Source organism: Apus apus, chromosome 7 (assembly GCF_020740795.1).
Source record: "Apus apus isolate bApuApu2 chromosome 7, bApuApu2.pri.cur, whole genome shotgun sequence".
NCBI classification, from domain to species: domain Eukaryota; kingdom Metazoa; phylum Chordata; class Aves; order Apodiformes; family Apodidae; genus Apus; species Apus apus.
This window is the reverse complement of record NC_067288.1, coordinates 25,641,948-25,666,685: the sequence shown is the minus strand read 5'-3', so window position 1 is coordinate 25,666,685 and position 24,738 is coordinate 25,641,948. Positions and strand designations below refer to the sequence as shown.

The following is a 24,738-nucleotide window of genomic DNA, read 5'->3' as shown; positions in this document are numbered from 1 at the left end:
CTATATGATTAGAGAAATTCCTCAACTTGGAAAAACAGTAAGAATTGCTCGTAGAACTCCTTTGAGTTTTATTAGATTCCGTAGAGTTGATGGTAGCAGAACACCCTTGTGCTTGCTTTACTATGGTCACATAAACAACTTAAGCTCAAAATGTTCCCAGGGCAAAAATTAGGGCTATGCCTAACAAGTGCATTAAGCCTTATTATGGCTATTAAGCACAGGCAGCTGTGCTTGTTGCAACTGCACATGATGTTTGAAAGCTGCTCTGAGCAGTGCACTGAATCCCCTTATCAAACCTGCCTGGAAGGGACTTTTTTGTTACATTTAGAAACCCTCAATTACATAGAATAACTAGCTAAAAGGGCAAAGAAATGGATTTTCCTAACACAGTACCAGAAAACAAACAGGCATTAGATTCAGGCAAAGAACTGGAAACTTGTTTTGCATTCTGGTTTTACTTTTCTTCTGTTAATTTTGGCAAATTAAGTTAATAAAAATTTATAAAAAGCCTGATCTCTGATGGAAAAAATAACCTCATCACTTGACAAATCAAACATTTAGAAATTGTCCAAGAGCCAAAAAACAAATGTATTTTTATTTGCAACATTCAAACTAGAATAGAGTATCTTCTATTACTTCGCAATTTTTAAATTGTTGGTTCAAGTTTGTATGAAGCTGAAAAAATTTAAATCCTCTTTTTTTTTTGCACGTCTTTCGTTGGTGGTTTAAAATGGAGCATACACTTCCAGAATGTATATCTCAGGGCTGGGATCCTCCCAGGAAACCAGATGGCAAAAATAATAAATTTTTCCCTTCTGCTCTTTCACAGTCCCAATCAAGAAAGTTATAAGGCCAGAAGAGCAGGTTTATGTTCTATTGTTATAAAACCATTTTCTTCATGCATCTAATGTGGTTTTAATTTTCTAGAAGTAGCAAATACCAGTTTAGTAAATAGAATATGACAACAGTTATTGAAATAATATATACCACATCCTCTATTTGGAGACACTGATGTGTTATTTCACACAAGTAATGTGACTCAAGAGTAGCTTAGACTGGAAACACTTGGGGTTTTTCGATGCATAATACTGGATAGCTGTAAAGCAGCTTAGATTTTAAGCACTTCCATGCACAGTTATCACTTCCAGACAGGGATCTGGTCTTTGAAAGTTGAAGTATAACCAGAGATAAAACTGGTAGGGTAGGTAAATATTTCAGGGTTCATCTGCAAATGCAAGATACAATCTACTGCCTTCACATAGACAGCATGGTTATATATTTTAGAAATTCTTTTGATCACTGATCTTAAAGAACCCTCACAGGACCATCATTAACATTCACGATTTGGAGCTTGAAAGACTTGAAAGCTCAAATATGTCAGAGTTAAGACTATGTTGGTTGTTCCCAAGACTTCTGGGGAAGTAACTTGTGTGATTAGAGCTCTTTTGATTACCTGAAGGAAGCCCAACACTTCACAAATTAATGCTTGAACCTGGAACACTATTAGAAAATTTTTCAAGTTTGCTTCAAAATAAACATTCCAACATTTTGATGTAGTATCTGAAAAACATTTGTAGATGTTTATTTCAATTAATTTGTGTTTACTTTTCCTATGACAGCAGCTATTCAAATCAAAACTTCCCTACAGAAATTCATTTTTTACTAACTTCACTTTTCTCCTGGAAAATTCTTCCAAAGTTACTTCAACACCCACAAAAATCTTCTGAGCAAACAAAGGTGGGGGAAAAAATGATAATTTAAGAAAACTGCAACACAAATGCCAGATTTTATTGAGGTACTGCAGTCACATGTTTATGTACTGAACAATCACATTTGCGTAAAGACCACCATAATCATGACATGAAGACACTACATTAAGGTGTCACAGGGAAAGCTTAAAATAAAGCTTGGTCAATGTGGCCTGCCAAATTCTGCTCTGCCTGACAACTGTATTATCTCACTGGAATTGCATGGGTAAAGAGAACAGTTTGCATGACAATGACTGGCAGCAGTAGCTGTTACATGCAAATCAAAGTATCCTACTTCTCAGTACAGTAGCCATACACAAATACATAATCCTGGCACAGCTTCAGATTGGCCTCTTCTTATCAACAGTGGTTGCAATTGTCAGGAAACCTCTGGAAGAGTGAGTCAGGTTCTTGTGGCTCACAGTCACAGTTCATTCTTGTGGCACAGGAAATCTCTTTAAGCTACTTGGCTTTGTCAACAGCTTGTTTCAGTGGGCGCCTCGTGAAGGATGCAGCTCTGTATCTGCAAAGTAACAATCATGGTGAAGAATTAGATTGAACAGGAGAAGGTTTTTTTCCCCTCTGCTGCATAGCAGAGTTGATAAGGAGATCCTACAAACAAATCCAGAACAAGCCATACAGCTCAATCAATTTCACTAAGATTACTTCTTTCCAAGCATGTCATTATATTCTTAATCTTTATCATGTGAAGAATTCCACCTCTAAAGCACACCACTTCAGTATGAAACACTCAATGCCCCCTCTGGGGACCTATGTAGATGGGTAGCTCTGCTGTTGCTCTTCTGCTGTGCAAGTAAGGATTTCACCTTGCATGGGATAAAGGCTCAAGGCACAACAGTGGTAAAACAAAACAAAAAAGGCTTACTAGATAGTGTAATTCATCCAGTATGTCTATGCAGTGCCTCTTGGAAAATACATCACTAGTATCTACATTAAACTGCACATTTCTTTTTTTTTATGATAGACATACTTGCAATGTGTACCTTTAGCCCTGAAGGATACCAAAATATATTCCAAATTGCACTTGAAGTATTTCTATACAAATTAATTAGTCTATTCCTCTTCAAGAAAAGGATTGCTTCTGAGGTGAAGCACAACAGGTGTTGGTGCAGCTGGGTTTAGAAGCAGATGTTTGCCTGGATATGCAAAAAACAATGGACATGCACTGAAGTCTGGCCAGAAAATCTCAGCTAATTCAGATACTGACAGAAGTTCTGAAGTGTGAAACCTTGAATTTCAAGGCAGATGGCAACTAGCAGCAAAGAGCATCCTAACTGCAAAGAACATCACTTCAGTGCCAGTTCCTTGAAAAGATAATTTAGCTAAGTTATCAGTGATACTTTTTGTAGATTCTAGATTTTATTCCAGTTAAGGCTCTGAGGATGGCTACAGATTCATGACCAACTTAAATAAAAATGTGCGACACACAAACTTAGATTTTAACCTTCCCCCATTACTGCCATCTGGTTAACAGGCAGCCACTATCTGAGTCTGTGGTGTGCCCTGGCAACCAAAAGAGCAAACCACATCCTGGGTTCATCAATCACTGTATAACCAGCCCCTCAAGAGGTGATTATCCTGCTGCACTTAGCTTTCATGCAACCTCACCTTGAATACAGTGTGCAGTTCTAGGCTCTACAATTGAAGGATGAGAAGGTACTTTAATGTAGCCAGAGGTGGGCAAGAAACCTGGTGAAAGGGCTGGAAGGCCTCTCCTATGAGGAGAAGCTGGGGACTCTGGCCCTGTCCAATTTGGAGAAAAGGAGGCAGAGGGGCAACCTCAGTGCTCTCTACAGCTTCCTGAGAGGGGAGAGTGGAGAGGGAGGTGCTGAGCTTTTTTTTTCCTGGTATCCAGTGATAGGATGCATGGGAACAGTTCAAAGCTGCACCAAGGGAGGTTTAGACTGGACATTAGGAAGCATTTATTTACTGAGAGTGTGGCCAAACACTGGAACAGGCTTCCTAGAGAGGTGGTCAGTGCATCTGTGCCTGTCAGTGTTTAAGAGGCATTTGGACAATGCCCTTAATAATGTGCTTTAACTTTTCATAGAATCATCACTTTTGGTCAGCCCTGAAGCGGTCAGGCAGTTGGACTTCATGATCACTGTAGGTCCCTTTCAACTGAAATAGTCTATCTCCACATACAGCATTTCTGATTAAATACCAGATCAGAAGCAGCTCTGATGTTGCTATTATGTCCATCACTTTTACTCCAGACCAGGAGACAGACCCACACACAGCCTGACACTGCACCCAAGGCTGTCACTGCTCAGAGCAGCCTGACAGATATTTCCTTCCCGCCTCTCGTCCAGTATTACTTCTAGCCTTACAGTTGAGAATGTTTTTCTGTTACTAAATCTGGATTTACTTCAATATGAAATTCAGCATCTTACTTATCCTGTCAGCCACAGACATGGAAATAAGCACAGTCCTCTATTTTATACAGCATTGTAATTCATCTTACTTTCTGGACTTCAGCCAACTTAAGCCTGTCCTGCTGTTGCAAAACCTTTATAATTTTCTGTTTTCCATCTTCTCCAGTATGTCAACACCTAGGAGCATCACTGTAACAGAGGCACTGCCAGAGCTAATGGGAACAAATTATTACCCTCCATCCTATATACAGCTCCCTACTTCAGTATGTCAGACAAAGAAGAGCCCAGAACATCAACATTGTTTATGGCATACTGTAAAGCCCCAGATATTTTTCCCCACATTAGTCAGTTATTCTCCCTTAGGTATATTTGAGGATTCAATTGCTCCTTTTTAAGTATAGTAATTTGCTTTTATCTTTAATTTTATCTTTGATTTCAGACCATTTCTCCAGGGCATTGAGTCAATTCTGAAAGGTAGTTTTATCTCCCAGAATCTTGCAGCCCTTCCCAGGGTGGTGTCATCCATAAATTTTACACACATGATCTTTACTCCTTCAGCCAAGCTCTTACTACACAACTGCAATAGAATTCTGAGACATTCTTCCCTCCAAAAATGTGTTTGAGAATGAGACAAAAACTTCAACTACATTTTTCATAAAGAGCTGTTAAATCACTGCCACTTGTTCCTATTTACCTGACAGGCAAAATTACCCTGACAGAGAAATTAGACTGATTTGTCATTATTAGTCTTCATGAAATCTGCATCAGATTTTTCTTGTGCTTAGCCTGATTGTTTACTACTTTTCTCTATTATCACTCCAAGCTAGAAGTGATGCCTCCATCTGCCTAGTTCCTCTCCCTTTTTAAAGCTGAGCCATATTTGCCCTTTGCTAGAAAAGAGCATGCAAGCAGGCTTCAACTGTGTGCTGAACCACATCAGTTGCAGGGGTGTGAGGAGTCCTGTTCCTAATTAAAACCCCATGAAGTTGGGAGAGAAAATATGCATGCTAAACCAAATCTCATTGCTACACATAGCTTTCCCACAGCAGCAGAAGGTTCTGCAGCCACAGATGGACTCCATGGCTTAACACTACACCATGAAGGGGCTCCCCAAAACAGGTGAGGGCAGGAAATCTGCAACAAGCAGACAACACAAAAAGCAAAGAACAAAACAATTAGAGACCTGGAACTTCTACCAACATTTAACTGGATTATCTGTTGAGGATCAGAACAGATCCTTGACACTCTTTTCATTTTCACAGAAAGTTCCCAGCTGCTCCCTTCTGGATCTGGAAGCAAAAAGGCTCACAGAAGAAGGGTTTCCTGGTTTTAGCCCAAAAAGAGGTCTCAGGTATTTTAAGTCTTCATGATAACGCCAGCCCTGTTTCACCAACAACAAAAAAAATGGATAATTAATCCACAAAAAAAGCTTCTACATTTTTTGGTCTTTATATAATACATGCATTCAAACCCTAAAAAAAAAAAGTCTTTTGCAGCTGGCCTTTTAATTCTCCTCATGTCTCTTCCTGTAAGCAAGAGTGGTTAGCAGGCTACACTTCAGAGCACTCCATAAACATTAGTCTCTACAACATGGTGAAAGGCAGGCAAAGTGAAGCATGAGGAAATGGGAGGCTCATGGCCTTCAGAAAGCAATGCCACACTCACAGACCTGAACCCAAGGTCTCACTTCTGTTCTTAGCACCTGCCTCCGGTATTTTTTAATCTTCTCACTACAGGCTGCTTTCTGACTGCACGAACCTTTTTAGTCTTCCCAGGGCATTTTTCTCCCACCAGCCATTTAAGTTGCAACAGCAGGAAAAAGAAAAGTGTGGGGGTGGTTAGGAGTTCAAAATTAGTTTTTTAAGTATTTTCATGAGGACAAGCAGCCCAAATCAACCTGCTATGCTGATAAAGGACACTGAGAAAGATGCATTTGCACTTAGAATACACTGGATGGGTTTTTTTAAGGGAACAAGAGAAAATACATGAAGCAGGGAACTGACATTTATTTTCCTGCTGATCTAAGTATAACTGCTGAGCAAACAGGCCCACTTTTCCATGACAGACATGGCTATTCTGACATTCTGCAGCTGTTTAGCCATGAGCTTTCACCCACAACAGAAAGTAAATTGCATATTTAATGCCATTTGAAGTCTTTTGCATTATTCATAAATTCCTCTTAAGTCTGCAGTACAGTTTCAAATGTACTGGCATGTATTTTAAGTACTGTTTTGCCTGGTTTGTGCCACAATCTGACCTTCAAGCGATATTTTAGCATTAAAATAAAGTCAGCACATGAAACTTCATTTTTTGCAAGATAACCCTCTTCAGTTCTCTATCAGACTTGACTAGGCACTTTTGGGGAGCATTTCCAAGAAGCAGATTATGACTGAACTACCCACCAGGTGCTTCACTGCTCTTACCCTGTCACACAGAAGCTCTTCTAGCAGCTCATCACTAAAGGATTTATTTTGACTAAGTTACAATGGCTGCCCCCTTAGTAAGCTCTGATGCATCCTGAACAGCATCAGGGAAAGGACAACAACAGCATAAAGGGAACGTAATCTCCTCTGGCACACACCATGAAGGAATATTCATGTACAAGTAAATAGAAACGAAATTTATCTGTGGAAGGGGCTCTGCTTAAGTCTCTGGATACCTCCCTGTGAAAGGGCAGCCTCAAGGCAACACCTAAGTAAATCAAGCAGGCAGTTTGCTAGTACTTTTCAGAAAGCTAAAAACCCACGGAAAGATTCATGGCATTTTGATAAATGCTTATCATATCTGCATCACTACCTATAAAGCAGAGCAGAGGGTATACAAATACAATAAAGATGAAAATAAATGTTCTCACTGTACCTATTTTCCTTACAGCATTGGTAGAATCCATCCAGTGCCTGTTTTTTAACATAAACTCCCTCTAGTCTCACTGTCTGTAAAACAGAAGCATTTTTAGTAAAACTAAAAGCATTACTCTTCCTTTAGTTGTAAGTAGTAATACAATGATGTGCCCACTGCACTAGAAAGAACAGTTCCTGGAATCTTCCTCCACAATCCTTAGATGATCAGATACCCCGGAGCTGTTCCACTTTCCATTCCTGTACCTATGGAAGGCTGCAATTATTTACTTGTGTTAAGAAGGAATAAACATCAAGATGAAGTACAGATTAAGGTAGAAGCACTGTGCTATAGGTAGGACTTTGGGCAGGAAATCAGAGAGTCTCCTAAATTAAATGGCAGAAAAATCTCCCACATTCAACAGATGAGGAATCTCAAACTTTCACCCCTCTCCAAATGTGATCACTGTTGTCTTCCCTGCACCTTCCACCAGTGATCCCAGAGCACCATACAAGGGGAGGCTCACAGTATTTTGCATGAAAGAAGTGTCACCATTGCTTTTCAGAAAGACTGAGAGCTCTCTGAATGCTCTAAGGATACAGATATTGTACAACACCTGCTGTGTGACACAGCCTTCATCTTAAGGCAAAATTATGCTAGTTCAGAAAAAGCAGGGCTGAACTGAGTTCAGTTAGAGCTCAGTCCTCAGGCCTAAAACTGTCTGAAGCTTCTAAAAACTTAGTTATTTTAATTTAATTTTTCTTGCCTATATATGATTATGCTCAAATCTCAGAAGAAATGTAAGAGCAGGAGAGGCTGTTTTTATTGTTCCTCAGCCCTGAAAGCAGCTAACCAGCCATTTTATAAGACACACAGACTTTGCATGAATTCCATGCAAAAAAACCCTAGTGTGATGAAGATAAACACTCAGGCTTGTCAATGAAAACTTTCAACATTTTCAAAGATCTATCAACTTTGCCAAAGCAACTGGTTTTCAGTTTCTGACAGCCAACCTCATCAACAGCTAAAGCTATCAGAATTTAGATGTGAAATAATTGTCATTCAGAGCAGGCAAAGAAGCAGGATAATAAAATTAAACAACACAGGATGAGAGCAAAGTCAAAACAGCATTTAAACACAAAGCAATGCAGTCTGTATGAAGCACAAAACACAGGAGAATGAAAAAAACAGTTCTCAGCTTCCTGGAGTCCCAACACCTGGAATCATGAGACAGGTTGCTTAAGCAAATGCTGGGTCATCAGTGGGGAAGCCCAAGATGCTGTTCACCTCATGACAGGAAGAGAGGAACAATCTCTAATGTCAAAGCAGGATTGGGTTTTGCAGCAGGGTTTGAGTCTGCTGAGAAAGATGGAATCACTTGGCAGCAGTGGTGCAATTGCACCTGCCTGCTTCCCAGTTCCCCATATGCCAAACATGTCTGGCACAAAAATACAAAGCATGAGAAAAACAGCACTGCTGTCCTGGCAATAAATAAAGAGCTGATACCACAGCCGGAAAACCAGAGGGAAGTTAAACACAGCATAATGCCAGCTTATAATTGGAACACAACCATCTTGTAAAAGATCACTAGACATTTTGTTCATTCCACCCAAGAGTTTATTTAGACTGTTCTAGGTAGCAGGTCTTATTTCCACTCTCTCACTCCATGACAAGTGTGAAGTTTTCCAATTTGCAGATTAGTAGCAGTTTGCTGAATGTGAGACTTCCACTTTGGCAGCTTGCTCAGCTTGGGTAGCTCCAAAAGAAGGCTTTGCACTTCCTGACAACCCTATAAACCACTTTTAGACCAAAGCCTACATCCCCTGGAGAACAGAACAAGATGAAGGAAGCTTCTCATGAAGTGGACTGACTTAAGTAGATGCTCAGGAAGGAGCTAACTGCTGTATATTAGACTATAATTACAGCAAGTCAGTAGTCCTTTATTGCCATGCAGGTATGGAAGCTTTTTAAAAACTAGTAAAAAACTGAGGTGAGATCATTATTCCATGAGTTACTCTCCTTTTTCAACTTGTTCAGCTTTCAAGGCCTAAATAAGTACAACAATGAGACCAAACACAACATTCCCTTTACTTCCTACACCTCAAGTTTTGTGAGCAGGATGGGGTGTGATAAATTCACCTATTGTCTTGACTTCTAAAATGTTAAAATGTGGCTTCAGTAGTAAGATTTCACAAACATAGTGAAATGTAGCAGCAGTCACAGGTTTTCCCATGCCAGTGGGTCCAGCTCTGGCTATACACACTGTTCCTGCAGGCATCTGCTAATGCAGTTTGGGCACAAAAGTATAGACTACTTGGACTGAAGCAAAGAGTCTTAGATCTCGAAGACCCAACCCCATGTCAGGAAGAAAAAAAAAAACAATTCTCTCTGTCACAAGTTAATACACTTTAAATCTCTTTTGAGATTCCTATTCCTAGAATGATGGCACTATATGTTTACATATTCTTTACAGGAAAACCAGAGCAATCAATCCAGTAAGCCTCTTTCTGATAAAAGGACTTATTTATTACACTCTTATTCAGTATTGAGAAGTTTTACAACCCTCCTACTATTAAATAAATACAAGCTTGGACCAATTTTTTTTCTTTTGAGTTTGGTACAGATTTCATTCCAAAGGTAAAACAGCAGGATACCTTGACTAGATCTTGAGATCCCCGTCAGAAAGAAAATATACACTGCTAGATTCCTCCACATCCACCTGAAGACAAAAAAAAGGCTTTTCCTCTACAGGAGATAATGTATGTCAATAACAACTGGCCTTACCTGCCATCTGTAAGCTTAAACCAGTATCCATTTTGCTGCGTGGCTTTGTGCTGATGAACAAGTAACAGAGAACACACACAGTGATGATAAAAGCACAGAGGACCACTGCTGCTATCGACAGGCCCACAAGTGCTCCAACACTGAGAGAAAAAAACAAAGAAATTAAATGTACCAACAGCCTGGGGTACCCTCTACAACAGTGGTCAGGATGATGTCTGAAGGTTATTTGTACTCGAGTAGGAAAGCAACTATGTATTTTACTGTGGAAATAGTTTGGAGCTCAAAACTTAAGTTGCATAAACTGGAATTATTTCATTGCCCTCAAAAACACTGATGTCATTACACAGCAGATGAGTTTCTGAACAACAGAAACAACTTTATGTAGTAACTACATCAGTGAGATCAAAAACCTCTCCAATGCATATCCCCAGATAAACAAAATATCACATAAATATCACATGTGCACAGAAAGAGGAATTCCAGAACTTCAGGCAGCCCATGCACACTCCTTTTTCTCAAACATGGCTAAGAAAGCTGTATTCTCAGTCTGAAATGCCATTTTATAGCAAGAACAACCTATAAGAGCCCTTCAGGTATTCTCCCAATATAAAATTCCATGATTAAATAAAGGACTGACTGCAGTACAGCCTAGCTACTATTTACTACCATCTCTTGGGCCATTTAATGCCTTCAGTGTTCCAGTCCTGCAGTCCAAGCCAAAGACACTGACTTCTGGTGAAATTAAACAGCAGTCTCTTGGTCACAGATAAAGAGCCTGAGGATTGAGAATCCTTATATTACTACTCTGGTATATTTACAATTTTGACAGATGTAAAAAAAGAGAAGACATTAATGTCTTCAATTTGATGAATTCCATCCTCTAGTGTTAAAACTGCCCTTTTATTATCACTGCTATCAGCAAGAAGTCACTACTAATGTGACCTTGCAGCGAGATGAGAACTGTGCCTTGGGATGTTTTTATTTTACATTCCATCCACTGCAAAGCTCCTCTATAAGCTCCCATAACACCAACAGACAGACATGTCCATAGGAGAAGCTTGTAAGATCAGCAGGAAAAGAGAAGCAGATACCAGTATAACTTTAAGATGCACCTCTCAGTTACTGGTCAGATCCATTAATTGAGTTTATGCAAAATTTAACTCCATGCACAAGTAAAATCATTAATTATCAACAAAACTATTGATTCTGGAAAGAACAGATCTGTCCCTACGAAGATTCTTCATGGCATTTATCATGTGCATGAGCTAGAGTGCCCTTAATGTTTATGTATATATGCAAGTATCAGGCAAATGTTTTCATTATTTTTTGGTTCAAACAAAACTTACAGGAATATGGAATTTTAGTGTCCTTACAGTCAGATCTCACCTGGGTTCTGGCCTCACTTTTGCATTTTCACTTGGAACACTTTGACCCAAATGGACAAAACAGAAGAAATACACCTGCGGGAAACTGTTTCATCAGCTCACAACACCACCACAGGAGGCTGAGTAGTCAAACAACCAAGAATGATCTCCACTGCTGAATCTATTTGAAGAAGTAATACAAACCCAAAGGCTCTTCAGAAGCAGGTATTTGTGCTTTTTGTTATATCAGTATTAGCCCTTTCTTAAGATTCCATTTAAGTAACAGTCTGCAGTGCAGGACAAAGGAGGTTGCTCACCATTATCCCAACATTAAACAGTCAGCTGTCCTAAAGCTGAATATCAAGTACATATTAATGATTTTATTTTTCTTCTACTCAGGCATCTATTACTTGTCAGTTGTAGCTCTCCTTCATGCAGTTGTAGAAGACGACATTAACAATACAGCTGTGTGTGGTACAGCACAATGCATCATCAGTATTACTACATAACTCATGTAAGATGCTTTATGAGTTACAAATGGCAAATGCAGAAAAGCAGTTCCTGAGGAACTCTTTCAGCATTTCCTACTACAGGTCAAAGACTTATCATAGCTTATATGCTACTACAGATGTTTGTCATGCTCCAACAGCAGTGTGAAAAGATCTCTCCCAAGATATGGACATCATCAAAAAACCCAAATCAGAAATTAAGATTCAGTCTCCACATACTCTTTTTAAATATGATATTTCAATACCAGATTGTTCTCAATGTGCTGAAGCCATCAACTCTCTTAGAACATACAGTTGATTTATTTGAGGATAATTTTAGGTTAAAGTCCAGGGGTTTGGGGGTGTTCTGCAATTCATTGAATTAAGAGGAATTCAGTATGCCTTCCATAGCTCTGAACACTGAAGTGTCTTAACTAGAGCACAATCTTATTTTTTTATTTAGCTAAAACAGTTCAGAAACAAAATACCAAAATAGCTATTATTATTGATAATTTTTATGATCACCCTCCTCTGAAAATAAATATGGCCCTTCAACATGTCCCCTAGATTCCAGAGCAATTTCTGGGGCACTCCATGTCCATCTAGAATTGCTAGGAACATTTTGCTGTCTTCCCATCACTGTAAATAGTAGGTGCCTAAAGTCCACCCAGCAGTCCTCATAATGACCATCTAGAGGCCTCAGGGTGCATCTTCAAGATCAGTCTTCTGAAAAACCTCTGCATTAAAAAACACTCCCACCCCAAAACAATGATCTACTGTAAGAACAGCAACAAAGACCTTGGGGTAACCCTAGCAGCATTTACACAGTTCTTTGAACATGAGCAATACTGATTTTGGTAGAAGATCCACAGACCAAAGGGAACTCTCCCAAGTTACTTTCTGCATACAATACAGATACAGCCATAGCACATATGCCACTGCTATTACACTGACCACTACAGACAAACCTGCAGTGCTGCCACACATCTCTGCACAGCCAAAGGCTCTACTGAGCTGAGTCTCCACTCAGTCAGACTCCCCAGGGCTCCCCATGTTGCTGTCCAAAAAGCTGCTTAACAGGTCATTGACGTTTTTGTTGGTGGATGTTCAGCTTCACACACCTACAGTTATTTTTAGTCCATAAATTAGTCCACCCACACCAAAAACAGCCAGGAAAAGTCTAAACATTGGCTAAGCAGATGAAGTATGTCCCCTGATAGATTTAAAGGAAGCTCATGAGTCACTTGGACCTGAGTGAATCAAATGTTCCTAATGCCACTGTTGAAGTCATGTTGTCCACAACATCTAAAACACAAGTTGGTAAGTATTCCCAGGAGGCGGGAAGAATGGACATATATGAACAAAAGACTTGTCATTTTGGAAAGCCAAAACAGACACCTGGACATCTATACAGCAAAGCTCAGCTGCAGCTTAAGGTCACCACAGTTCTACGGGTATTAATAAAGCATTTTAAATAAAATCTATAGTTGGCCTGCCAGTGTTTTAATAAAACATGCAATTTTAAACTTCTAAAAGGTATGGATGTGGAATATATACTGTAATTCTATTGGATCCTAAAATAAGCCATTACATTTGCAAAAGAAAACAATTGAACAGTGACAAGAATAATTCTAAGATAATTTAAAACAATGAGAAACAAAAGGCCCTGGCTGAACCTATCTGCACCACAATTCAGCACAAATACTACATCCTCAGCATTTCTCCCCTTCCACTCAACTTTGGAGCTAGAGTGGATGTCATAAAACTGCATGAACACACACAGCCCACAGCTCTGAAGGGTCAGTGTTTTGCTCACTGGTGCTTTATAGCATGTGTTTTGTAACTTCAAAAGCTGCATAACCTTCTGGTGAATTTTATAAACCCCTGACTTTTACTAATGTTCCTTTCCCTGTTCCACAGGCTCCTGACTGCTGTAAGAGAAAAAAGCCCACATACTTCACTCTTTGCTGAGGTCAGCTGGTCAAGAAATAGAGCAGCCTAGGTTCCCTTGCCATAAGAACAAAAAAGATACTATTCAAGCGCCAACAACAACAAAAAAGATTAAGTGGGAAAAATGGGTTGCCCAGGGAGATTGTGGAAGCCCCCTCCCTGGAGGTGTTCAAGGCCAGGTTGGATGAGGCTCATGCAGCCTGGTCTAGTGTGAGGTGTCCCTGCTCATGGCAGGGAGGTTGGAACCTGATCATGTTTAAGGTCCCTTCCAACCTTAACCATTCTATGATTCTATGAAATGCATCACAGTCACTCAAAGGTCACTTACTTATCATTGTCCAGCAGCTCCTATTACAGTGGGTGTTGGGATGTTGTCAAATGCTGCAGTTTTTGTAGGAGTGGGAAGGGGAAGATGCTTCAATTTTGCTAAGGGATAGTGCAGCGTGTAGCTCTAAACAAAGCACAAGCAGTAATGATTTGGCAAAAAAAATAGCATAGATCTGCAAACAACCACTGCCACAGGTTGCCTAGGCTGCTGGTTTCTCCATGAACTGCTTCCATCAGAGATGGCTGCCAAGTTGTCTGGCAACACATCTCCCACAGCCGGAAAAACATAAGAACTGTGCAATAGCTTCCTGAAATTCTGCCTGGTGTGTCACCAAATAGAAGTAATCTCCAAGATACCACCAGCCACTTGGTGGTCCATTCAGACACTGCTTTTGAATTAATGGAGAGAGTCAAGGAAATGAAGATTTAGGATGAGAAATTTAAAGCTCTGGAGTAAAGCAAAATCTGCAACAATTTCCCCATCAGAGCTTCCAACTCCCTTCCCTTCCTCAGTATGTTCAACCTCCAGACTTACCTTGGCTAGGTTGCCTAACTCTTCAAATAGTTTTATGTCTTAAGGGTTTCAAGTATTAAGACTGTGTCCTCAAAAGCTATAAGAAGCATTTGAAGGATTATTGTAGCATATGGTTATTACATGCTGATATAAGTAACAGTCTGAGACAAAGACAAGTGATCACCAAAACCTTCTGATAAACCAGACAATGTTACTTCTATGTTTTCCTCAAACTCCTAATGGAACTATCAAGTGCAAATGTATACAGTTTTCAAAGTGCTTATAACACCTTAGGGTTTCCAGTGATTCCAGGGCTGATTTGCTATCAGAAAACACTTCTGAAAACAGAAGTTTCAATTATAACCCCTTGGTAACTTTGCATAGAGGTAAACTGTACTTATTTACCTTTTCTCTACAATGGGTGTATCAGAAGTTAAGCACAACCAAAACCCCACCAATTGCCATGACCTCAGATGCTTTCAACTGCTTGGGGCCATCAAAGAGAAGAAAAATAAAAAAAGAACAAACCCTTAAGTTTCAAAGTTTTGGCCCAAATTTCTGGCCTAGGTTGAGGCTAAGCAGTCATACCTCTCAGACCCCAGAAAATGTTTCTAAAGGAAGATCCTTCAGAGAGATGCCTCATTAAAGCCTCTCATGGGATTTAATTCTTTGAGGCACTTTCTGAAAAGATCAAGATCATATGCAAAAGCAAAATTTTATCTTAACCTTTCAGTAGTTCTGCCATCTTGAGAAGGCTACCTGAGACCAAAACAGTCAAAGGTTATGCAAAAAAAATCACGTAACATTAAAACAATATGGGTACTTGATGAGGAAAGTGTAAAAAGGGCACTTTGGGATGACTTCTCAGATCACAGAAGCCAAGTAATTCTGGGTCAGTCACAGCTGCAGGAGGCTGGGAGATTCCCATATTCAACCCACTATTTGTGCCAGACAAACTAGATTTTAAATTATACACTAAACATTAAGACAAGATAAACTAAATGAGAGCAAGCCCACAGTACTAGATAGGACTCACCCAACAGCCCTGAAGGAATATGTGAAACTGCAAAACTGCTGGCCAAGGCATGCAAACCAACATTATCTAAGGCCACTGCCAGCAGCCTAGTAAGCTCCATCCTAAAACAGAGCTCTAGAGGGGAATCCAGGAATTACAGACTAGCAAATCTGAATTCCACCTCTGGCAAGACAGAAAAGTCTTTAAAAAAAGAAACAGCATCATTAAGTCAAGAGATAAACACAACGTCAGGGCACCGAGTGTCTCTGGGTTCCACAGAGCTGCATCTGACCCTGGCTATTATCCCCAAGGCTCGACGCCCAGGCCTGCCCTGCTCACCTTACCTGGACACGAGCTACAAATCTGTCAGTGGTGAAGCCACTAACCCCACCCACCAGCATGCTCTGCCCTCAGGAAGCTGCTGGCACTTGCTTCTTCCTGACAAAATCTTTAACGAAAGAGTCAGCTTTGCTATGAGAAAACGCTGCCTTGTTAACCTGCTGGAGTCCATGAGGTGTCAGTAAGTAGATGAGTAAAAGAACTCAGCAGACAGATTTTTCAAAAAGCCTTTGGCAAAGTCCATACCTGAAAGGGGGAATAAGAAGACTAAACTGACACAGGGTTAGAGAAAAGGTTCTGTTGCAGATTCAAGGCTTCTTAAAAGACTAAGGAGCAAAGCACAGGGCTCAGTGGTTTCTTTCCTGCATAAAAAAGTCAAAGGTCAGAGCTGAGACTGATTTTATTCAGTATCTTCATCTATGATTTGGAGAATGAAATCTGAGTTTCTGATTATCCTAAGCCCCTACAAGCAATCAAATGCTCTGAGGACAACAAATGGTAGAAGACCTGTGGAAAACTAAGTGAGCAGGTAAAAGTGATGTAGATGAGCATAAATGTACATAATGTAATGTATAAGCAACCAAACCAAGCCTACATGACAACAAACTCAGCACTGGCAGTTCTGAACTCAAGAAAAGTTTTAGTCATCAGCAACAGCAAACTGAAATCACAGAGTTAATGTGCAACAGCAGCCAAATACTCCAGCACTGGCCACCAACAGGACTTTGAGAACAAGACTGAAGGTAGTTTTTTGTCATTGTGTAAAATGTTGCCATGTCCATATCTTGAACATGCCCCAGATTATGCACCTCCAAGAGCAGAGCTGTGGAGTGAAAAATAGTACAGATGAGAGGCAACTAAAATGGTTAGTTGGACATAGCAGCTGCTTCAACAATAATCCAAAGCAACCAAGGCAATTTAGAGAGGTGAAAGCTGAGAACTGATGCACCAAGCAAAATTTAGAACACTCTGCATAAACTGCACATGCAATTGCTGTTCACCAAATCCCCACAGTACTAATGCTAGAGGGCACTCCAGAACACTAGGAGGAAACAGTATGAAACAGATAAAAGGATCTATCTTCAATCCGCAGGTAGTCGCTGCTGCCACTGGGGCTGCAGAAGCAGACAGTAGAAGCCATCCCAGAAAGAGATTAGACAAAATCCGGCATAACAAGTCCGTAAAAAGATAGCGAAAGCACCCGACAGAGATGTACTGCCAGCCAGCAGGGATGCCGAGGAGCCCGGGGGGGAGCAGGCACAGAAAGCAAGCAGGCTGCGTCCGGCTCACGGCTGCAGGTCCGGCGGAGCCAGGCAGGCGCCCGCACTCACCCAGGAGGGCTGAGGACCATCCGCTGCCTTCCAAGTGGAAGCTAGTCTAGTGCTTGATCTCACTACACTCAGAAAAGTAGCAGAAGTCACCAGGGATTTTACCCGGGCAGCACGGTGAGCCCTCGGGCCCCGGCAGCCGCTCCCCTCCCGCACGGAGGGTCGCCCCGCGTCCCCCGCACGCGGGCACCTGGCGCTGCCCGCAAAGACCACCAGTTACTCCTTCCAGAAACCCACCCTGGCACCAGCAGAAGCCTCTCCGGACAGCTCCACCACTACTCTCAGCGGGACAAAGACCGCCTGAAAGCGCCCGGCTACAAGTCCCTCAGCCACGCAGCCCCGCCGGCCGCCCGGGCCATCGCGGGCGGCTCTCCCGACCCTGCCCCCGCCCGCCATGCCGGGCCGGGCGGCCCCCTTACCTGAGCCACCACATGTAGCTGTGCTCGTAGGGGAAGAAGCTGTGGGGGTCATCGCAGCAGTACTTGACGTCCTGGAAGCCGCAGCAGTACACGGCGCGGGCGTCGCCGCCCGCCCGCGGGCAGCTGAAGCCGCTGACCAGCACCTTCTCGGCGCTGAGGTAACTGCTGCACTCCGCGCTCATGGCGGGGCTGCCCGGCGCTCGGCGGACCCGGCGGGAGGTGGGGCGGCCAGCGGGCGGAGCTGGGGCGGGCCGGGGGCTGCGCTGCCGGCGGCCGAGAGCGAGGGCCGCCCTGTACCCCAAGCCCCGGGGGCCGCCCTGTCCCCCCCAGCCCCGGGGGCCGCCTGAGGCGAGCGAGGGAGCGGGCGCTTCCCGCCCTGCGGAGGCGGGAGCTGCTCATCGCAGAGGCAGCTTGGGGCTCGGTTTTACCTCAGCGCTCGGCCCCCCCGTCCAGGAGAGACTGCGAGGTATTTTAGATCACTTATTTAAAAAACAAGTTTTAAAAAAGGGTTTCTTTGTGTTTTTGTTTTTTTTTTTTTTTTAAAAAACAACAACAAAACGAACCCACAAACAACTAACTGTGTCCCAGAGAGTCATGTTACCTGTGTGAAAGAGCCTCTTCTCTTTTGGCTCGTGGAAAGACAGATAATAAGAAGCTTCCAGGAAAGGAATGGGGAGGCACCGGCCCCTCCGAGGAGCTGGTGCCCTCAGTCTCCTTTCCCGAGTACAAGAGCCTGCGTCCGGTGCTTTGCCACGCAAGTGACCTCCTCAAGGAAAAGTTCAGGTTTCAGAGAGGAAGAGGAGTTATGCAGTATCACTAGAGCATGACTTGAATTAACAAGACCACTTTAATTTACTAACACTTTACATTCTAATTTCAGGTCTTACCCTGAGACAAGCTCCAGGCAAGTAGGAGTTCCGTATCTTCTAGGTAACTGTCAGTCGGCAGGAAGAGTCAGGAGTGATGGCAGCTGAAGTGGGGAGAGTGTCCTCACCAAGGAGGGCACAGTCCTGTGATCTGAGCAGGGTCAGGCTGGTACCAGCGACAGGCACCATCCTAGGCAAGGTAAGACACTGAGTAAAGTCTGGGGTCCATCCAGGAGACAAGTTACATACAGCATAGGCAATGGCCCAGGTGGCTGGCAACCTAAAGTTGATCCAGGAGGACCAGCAAGCGATCCAGGCCAGTAGCAGATAGGACTAAGTACAGCCATACCCCCCAGCATAGCTTAGAGAAGCTTACACTGACCAGGCAGGAGCTTAAATGAGGCTCCTGGACCAATGAGCAGATGCTGAGGGTGTGGCGAGGACACAGGTGATGCTGGTCAAGGCCTATTAGTGATCACTTAGAGCCCCAACACTATTATCTTCCAGCACTACATATAGTCCCCCCTAGATTAGGGTGTTTCTTTTGCCTCTCTTTATCCCTCTGGGTGTTTTGAGTTTTTTTGCCCATCTTTTTCTTTGTCTGTTTCCATTGAGGTTCTGTTCAGAACCACCAAGGTTCAGAATTCAACAATCATGGCAAAGAGATTTATCAGAGTATCCAATCCAGGAGTTGTTTAATCCACCTTTTCAAATGAGTGTTCTCAAGTAAGTATTCAAGAGATATTTAGGAATATAGAATAATATCAGTTATTTTTTATTTCATATTCTTCTTTTACCTTTGAAGATTTTTCTCTTATTATTCAGAGGGCAGATAACAATTTTCTACTCAGAAATGTTACCACACTAATTTGGAACAAATTAAATTACTTAGCACAGGTTTATGCTCAGTCTTTCAAAATCTTCCACTCATACTTCATGAGTATAGAGCAAAGCTGAGTAGGAGATAGAGGGTCAATTCTTTCTGCAAACCTTATAAAGTTTGCCTGCGTGTTATGAAATATCATAAAGTGGTAAAATCTTCTTTTTATCAATCAGTAAACTCATTTATATCATGCAATGAATTTGTACTTGCCATGATTCTCGAGAGTTAATAACTAGCATGCTCTGTTGTTCCAATTACTTGGAATTATTTATATGAAACATTAGAAACTTTGAGTTATCTACCTGAGTGACTGAATTAACAGTGTAATTGCTGGAGAATTGAAATTAAAAAAACCCACAACATTCTCTTTTGATGAGATGTTCAGGAACAAGACTTGAAGTGGAAGCAGGACTCTCTTCACTGACCAGAGTATCATGTGCATAGTCTTTTATGTCAGAAGAAAACCACATCAACTTGTTTTCCCATTCCAAATACAAAGCACAGACCTCTTCTTCCAGTAAGAACAAGTGTCTTGGACCTCAAAAAATATGTTGCCCTCTCTCTCTGCCTACTATAGCCAATATCATTTTAAGTTAGTACACAGATGCCTGCAACAGCTCTTTCAGCTGAGTGAGGAGTGTGTTTCCCCCTAACAATAAGGTCATTCAGCCTTCAGAAAAATGAACACATATCAAAGAACTTTGCAGGACAGAGAAGAAGGACTAGTGATAGGAGCATTATAAAGAGGAGTATCTGCTTTTGCACTCTGTTATTTGACTCTTGTTCATTAATGACAGACCGACATCTCTCAAGAGGGTATGATACATCTTAGGTTCTGCTCTCCATTCAGCTGATGTACAGCTGTAAGCAAATCCCTTTCCCAGTGTGTGCTTCAGTTTAAGTCTCTGCATTTGTGGTAATGGTGGAGTTGTCTGACACTTGTTTGCAAAAGTGTTTGTGTTTTGAGACACTCTCTGTGAGAGTGAACATGTATTAAGTATCATGATTTTTTCTTGTCTGGTAATTTTGAGGTGAGGATGAAGCTCTGAAAAGTAGTTTCTGTTTGTATGTGTAATGGCCTCAGTATCTATAGTTTTTATATCCTGTTATTGGTAAATATTTCAGAATAATGACTCATTTAAGCAAATGTTATGCTTTTACACTTACTTGTACACAGGATGGTTTCGTATGTCTCCAAAACCCTACAAGTCTGTCAACTCAATTACATTTGCACTATAGTTATTAACATGCAGCTGAGGCATTCCTCTGTGTCCCTCATTATCAGAGCATGTGATCACCATGTGTAATGGAGGGAATTATTCTTAGTGATACACTAGGCCTTTTGAAGCTGGGTTGCCAGGTGAGCCATTGGTCAGATGTGGTTTGGTGAAATGGTCACCAGTTACATCTCAGCTGAGTGATTAATTTGATCTTTAATCTTAGTAGTCAGATGTTCTCTTAGAAACTGGATGATACAATAAGATCTATTATACCTGTTCATCCTAACCATCTTCTAGATATTACTGTCCAAGCAGTTGACAGAGGCAGTTGTACTGAGGCAGCAGTGCTTCAGTACACAGCTTGTCCTCTTAATTCAAATTAAGGCTTTTTAATTAAGGCTCTTAATTCTAATTAGGCTTTTTAATACGTCAGGTGGCTTTGTGCTTGTCTGGATGAAGAATGCTCAAATGCCTCCATAGGGAGTGCTTTTCTCTGGGGAAGAAAATAAATAAATTGCAACAATTTCTTAAGCTCCTTGCTACTTTATAATTTAACTGGATTTCAAATTTAATATTCAAAAGGCTCAGACCAAGACACAAACACCGGTCTCCCTATTTCAAAGGAAATTTGAATTTTTATCTCATTGTGTGTCTAAAATTCTGAATTCTGATCACTAGATGTTTCTTTATCAGAAGCTCCCACTCTAAATTCTAATTTCTGCTTCAGAATGATTTCTATAGGAAGTCTGTTATGTTTCTATATTGCTGCAGTTTGAGAATGTCTTGTTAAAAAAAAAAAGACATGCAAGAATTGTGCTTGTATAAAAAATTAAAACCAGATCCCTGGTTTATAAAAGGGCAAACATAAATGGTAATGCTCCTAACCTCTTGAGTGTAGAAACTTTGAAAGCTTAGTTAGAATACAAAGGTAGCCCTTATCTTTGGAAATTCTCCAGGTTTTGGGACAAAATGTGAGTGAGATAGTAGCAGTATGGAAATATATGCCTTTAAGTGTTTAAGAACCTTGTGGACTTCCTTTCAAAATAATGCAGTATTGCCTCATCTCTTGTGTTTAAGTCTTGCACCAATTATTACAATAACTTTGAAAGCAGTCATCTCACACATGAGAAGGCAAAAGTAGAAGAAATAGCAAGTGTGCTGGTTCACTGCTGCAGCTTAAGCCAAAAGCAAACCTGGCCTGACAGCAGAGTGCTGAGCATTCATGACTTTCCTGGAAATAATGGATGTTTTACTGCTGCCAGTCTGTTCCTTTTAGAAAGTAAACCATTCCTCTCATAAATCAAGAGCTGAAGTTTATTTAGAATAATGGTAATAAAGTCAGTCCCTCACCATTAAGTCACTTTCCAAGGAGTCACTTTCTAGTCTCAGAGATGTCATCCCACTATCCACAAGAGGTAATTAATGCAAACAGGAAAGGACCAGTAAGTAGACTACTAATTGTAAGAGTCTGTGTATATATTAAGGGGTTTTTAACTTATTTTGGAAGCTACTCAAGTATACAAACTAAGATTGCTAACCAAACTATATTGATAGTGAGGTGCAAAAGCACAACTAGCAGTTATTTGAAACATTTTTTACTTCATTCTTCCCTAGTTGCTGTGGCTCAAGATGATTTTGCTTCCTGAGAATGGCTGATTTACTGCATTTCTGCCATTTGAGCTGATAGAGGCCTGCAAGACAGTGAGTTTATAACTGACCATTAGTCATGTAATACACAAAAAAGGCTAAATCCTTATTGATGCTAGGCACTCAGCCCTTCCAACACACCTGTGTAGCTATTGCTAGTATACAGCTTGGTTAGATTTTTGGTTTATCACTTCAGTTCATTTTATATTGCATTAGATATGTAGCATCCTCCATGTAAGATGCTATTTCATGCACTCAGTAATTAACTCACAAATATTTTGCATGGTATTATCAACTGTATTAAATGAGAGGAGAGCAAGATTATAGACTGATTAATTCACATGATTAGTATCAGAAAGGAAAGATTTACAATGTAAGAAGCAAAGGCCAACACTGATAGTACCCAGACTGGACATGACATGATGCAGGAAACCTGCAGCAGGTTTTTCACATGCAGCGCTTTAGTGCACACATAATGCTTTCAGAAGGAAGAAAAATAATTGTGTGTGCCATTGAGAATGCATCAAGTTTCCATCAAGGAGTTCAGAGCATAGCTTGTTTGGAATGAGCAGGTGCATTTCTGCCTCGTAGATACTAGTTTAAACAAGGATTCTTCAGGGGGATTTTCAATAAATGTTAAAGTGCTTAGAAATTATGTTTTGAAAGATATAAAATAAACAGACAAGTATTCCTGGTAAGATTGTGCAGTAAACTCATGTAATTTTTTTGTTGATGCTGTCATCAATAGCAGTTACAGGGCTTGTGTATCTAGGACACAACTTAAGAAAGAACATCTTAGGGCAGACTCATGAGAAATTGTTTTACCTTGATCTGGACAACTGAGTTTTAAGTGAATTTTAATGTCAGTAGATTGTATTTTCTAGCAGAAACAGAAGAAGAGGGTGAGGTTTATCTCTTGAGTTTTAGGGCACAAAAGCATGGCGAGAGCATTCTTTGAGAGCCAAGTCAAAATGGTTCCATCAAGTACAAGTAGTCCATTGTGCTAAAATCTAATTATCATTACTCCTGGAACCAAACAAGAATGATCCTCCTCCATCCTGTAGGAAGACAGGATTCCCCCTTCAAAACATTGCCAACAGAAGCATCTTAAACACCTCTTTTATACTGTGTAGTCCTACTGTTATTAGAGAAAGGTAGAAAATCAGCATTGATTATGAACTAAACCAGAAGGAAGAGAAAATAGAAGTGGCTTCAACTATTTATACTCTGTCTGGATTTGGAAGAGGAGATTTCAAATGTAAAATGCTTATATGAAATAAAAACATTCCCCTATGGATCTCTAGTGGTTAGTGGTCTCTCCAGAGGACAGTGAAGTACCAGTAATAAAATAACTAGTATTTTGAATATAGAAGTAAAGACAAATCAGAATGAGTGGTGTGACTCTGAATTAAGGCTTAGAGAAGCTGACTTGTAGTTTAAACTGGGAACTCAGCAAGCTCTTGGATTGCAAGCATAGTTTGACTATTATGCCCTTTTTTAAAGGATGGCTGAACAATCCATGGGTTATGGGCGTTTTCCTCAGCAGCTGTTCCTTATTTATCATTGTCAGATTTACTTGCTTGCTAAATAATAATATAGTGGTTTATCGTATAATTCAGATGAAGACAGTAATTATGATGAAACAGCAATGCCTTTCAGGAAAGGGGGAGAAAAAAAGACAGAGGACTATTTGATATAATGCAATAATGGCTTTCTTACTGCATCCTAGGAAACTAAAACTACAGCTCCCTGAAGCTAGGATTTCTGTAATTTCTGTCTGATGGGGAAGTTCCACAGAACTGCCATCACAGATCATATGTTACTGAAGTTTGTTCTTCAACAATTTGTACTTCAATAATTTCTGTTGTGCCAGAACACTTATTTCCTTTTACTGACATTGTTTTATCAATTAGTGCTTCAGAAAGAACATGTCCCTGCCTCGGTGGAGGCTGTTATTTCAGTTTGAGTGGGGGAAAAAATCCACATCAGCAGAATCATGTAAAAAACTTTCATGTCTGTGCTTCTCTTCCAGAATACAACTCTGCTTACTTAAAATGCAATAATCCTTCAACTGTTCTCATTTTCTGGAATGAGTTTAGGTCTTCTTGTTGAGCGGGGATCATGCAATGCTTTGAGATAAAACCATGTGCCTTGTCTCTTAGGTTTGTAGGTTGGAAGCTTGGATCAGGTTTTCTAGGCTAAGAATGGAAAGTTACTTGGGGCTGACCTCAGCTCCTGTGTAGAGACTGATGAAAAGGTCAGCCACTATCACTAGACAGGCCCCCACTGTTGCCTGTGCCTTGGTGCTGCAGAGTTGGCATGAAAGCTGTAGCTGAGTGTTGTTTTCACACTGTGGGCATCGCTGTGTCTGTGAGCTGGCTAGGTAAAGGAGTTAGCTCAGAGAGTCACCTTTGGTGATGTTCGGGTACAGCTCAGTTATTTCCTTCTGCTCTGTGTATGCCTCTGCTGTGGAGCTTTAATATGGCTCAAAATTAGTTCTGAAATCTCTCAGTGCTTTTAGTATATAATTCATCAAAGGGTTTGTAAACTCCTTTGTGTTTTGTCAGTGATATTTTTGTTCCAGGATCTGTTAATCATGTCACAAAGACCTT

The 24,738-nt window shown here is 41.0% G+C and overlaps 1 protein-coding gene across 2 annotated transcripts; it reads right to left on the bottom strand.

The window, feature by feature from the left end:
* Nucleotides 1-1,767: 1,767 nt before the first annotated feature.
* SHISAL2A (shisa like 2A) lies at nt 1,768-17,737 on the bottom strand. 2 transcript variants are annotated; one of them, XM_051625659.1, is made up of 4 exons: nt 17,511-17,737; nt 9,767-9,906; nt 7,004-7,077; nt 2,187-2,271 (listed from the first exon to the last, which is right to left on the bottom strand). In XM_051625659.1, exons 1-3 carry the CDS (start codon nt 17,690-17,692, stop codon nt 7,049-7,051), a joined length of 351 nt encoding a protein of 116 aa, XP_051481619.1. In that variant the 5' UTR covers nt 17,693-17,737; the 3' UTR covers nt 2,187-2,271; nt 7,004-7,048. The 2 variants fall into 2 exon arrangements, with proteins under 2 accessions (XP_051481617.1, XP_051481619.1); XM_051625657.1 differs by lacking the exon at nt 7,004-7,077 and having other exon boundaries at nt 1,768-2,271; nt 17,511-17,735.
* Nucleotides 17,738-24,738: the final 7,001 nt, after the last annotated feature.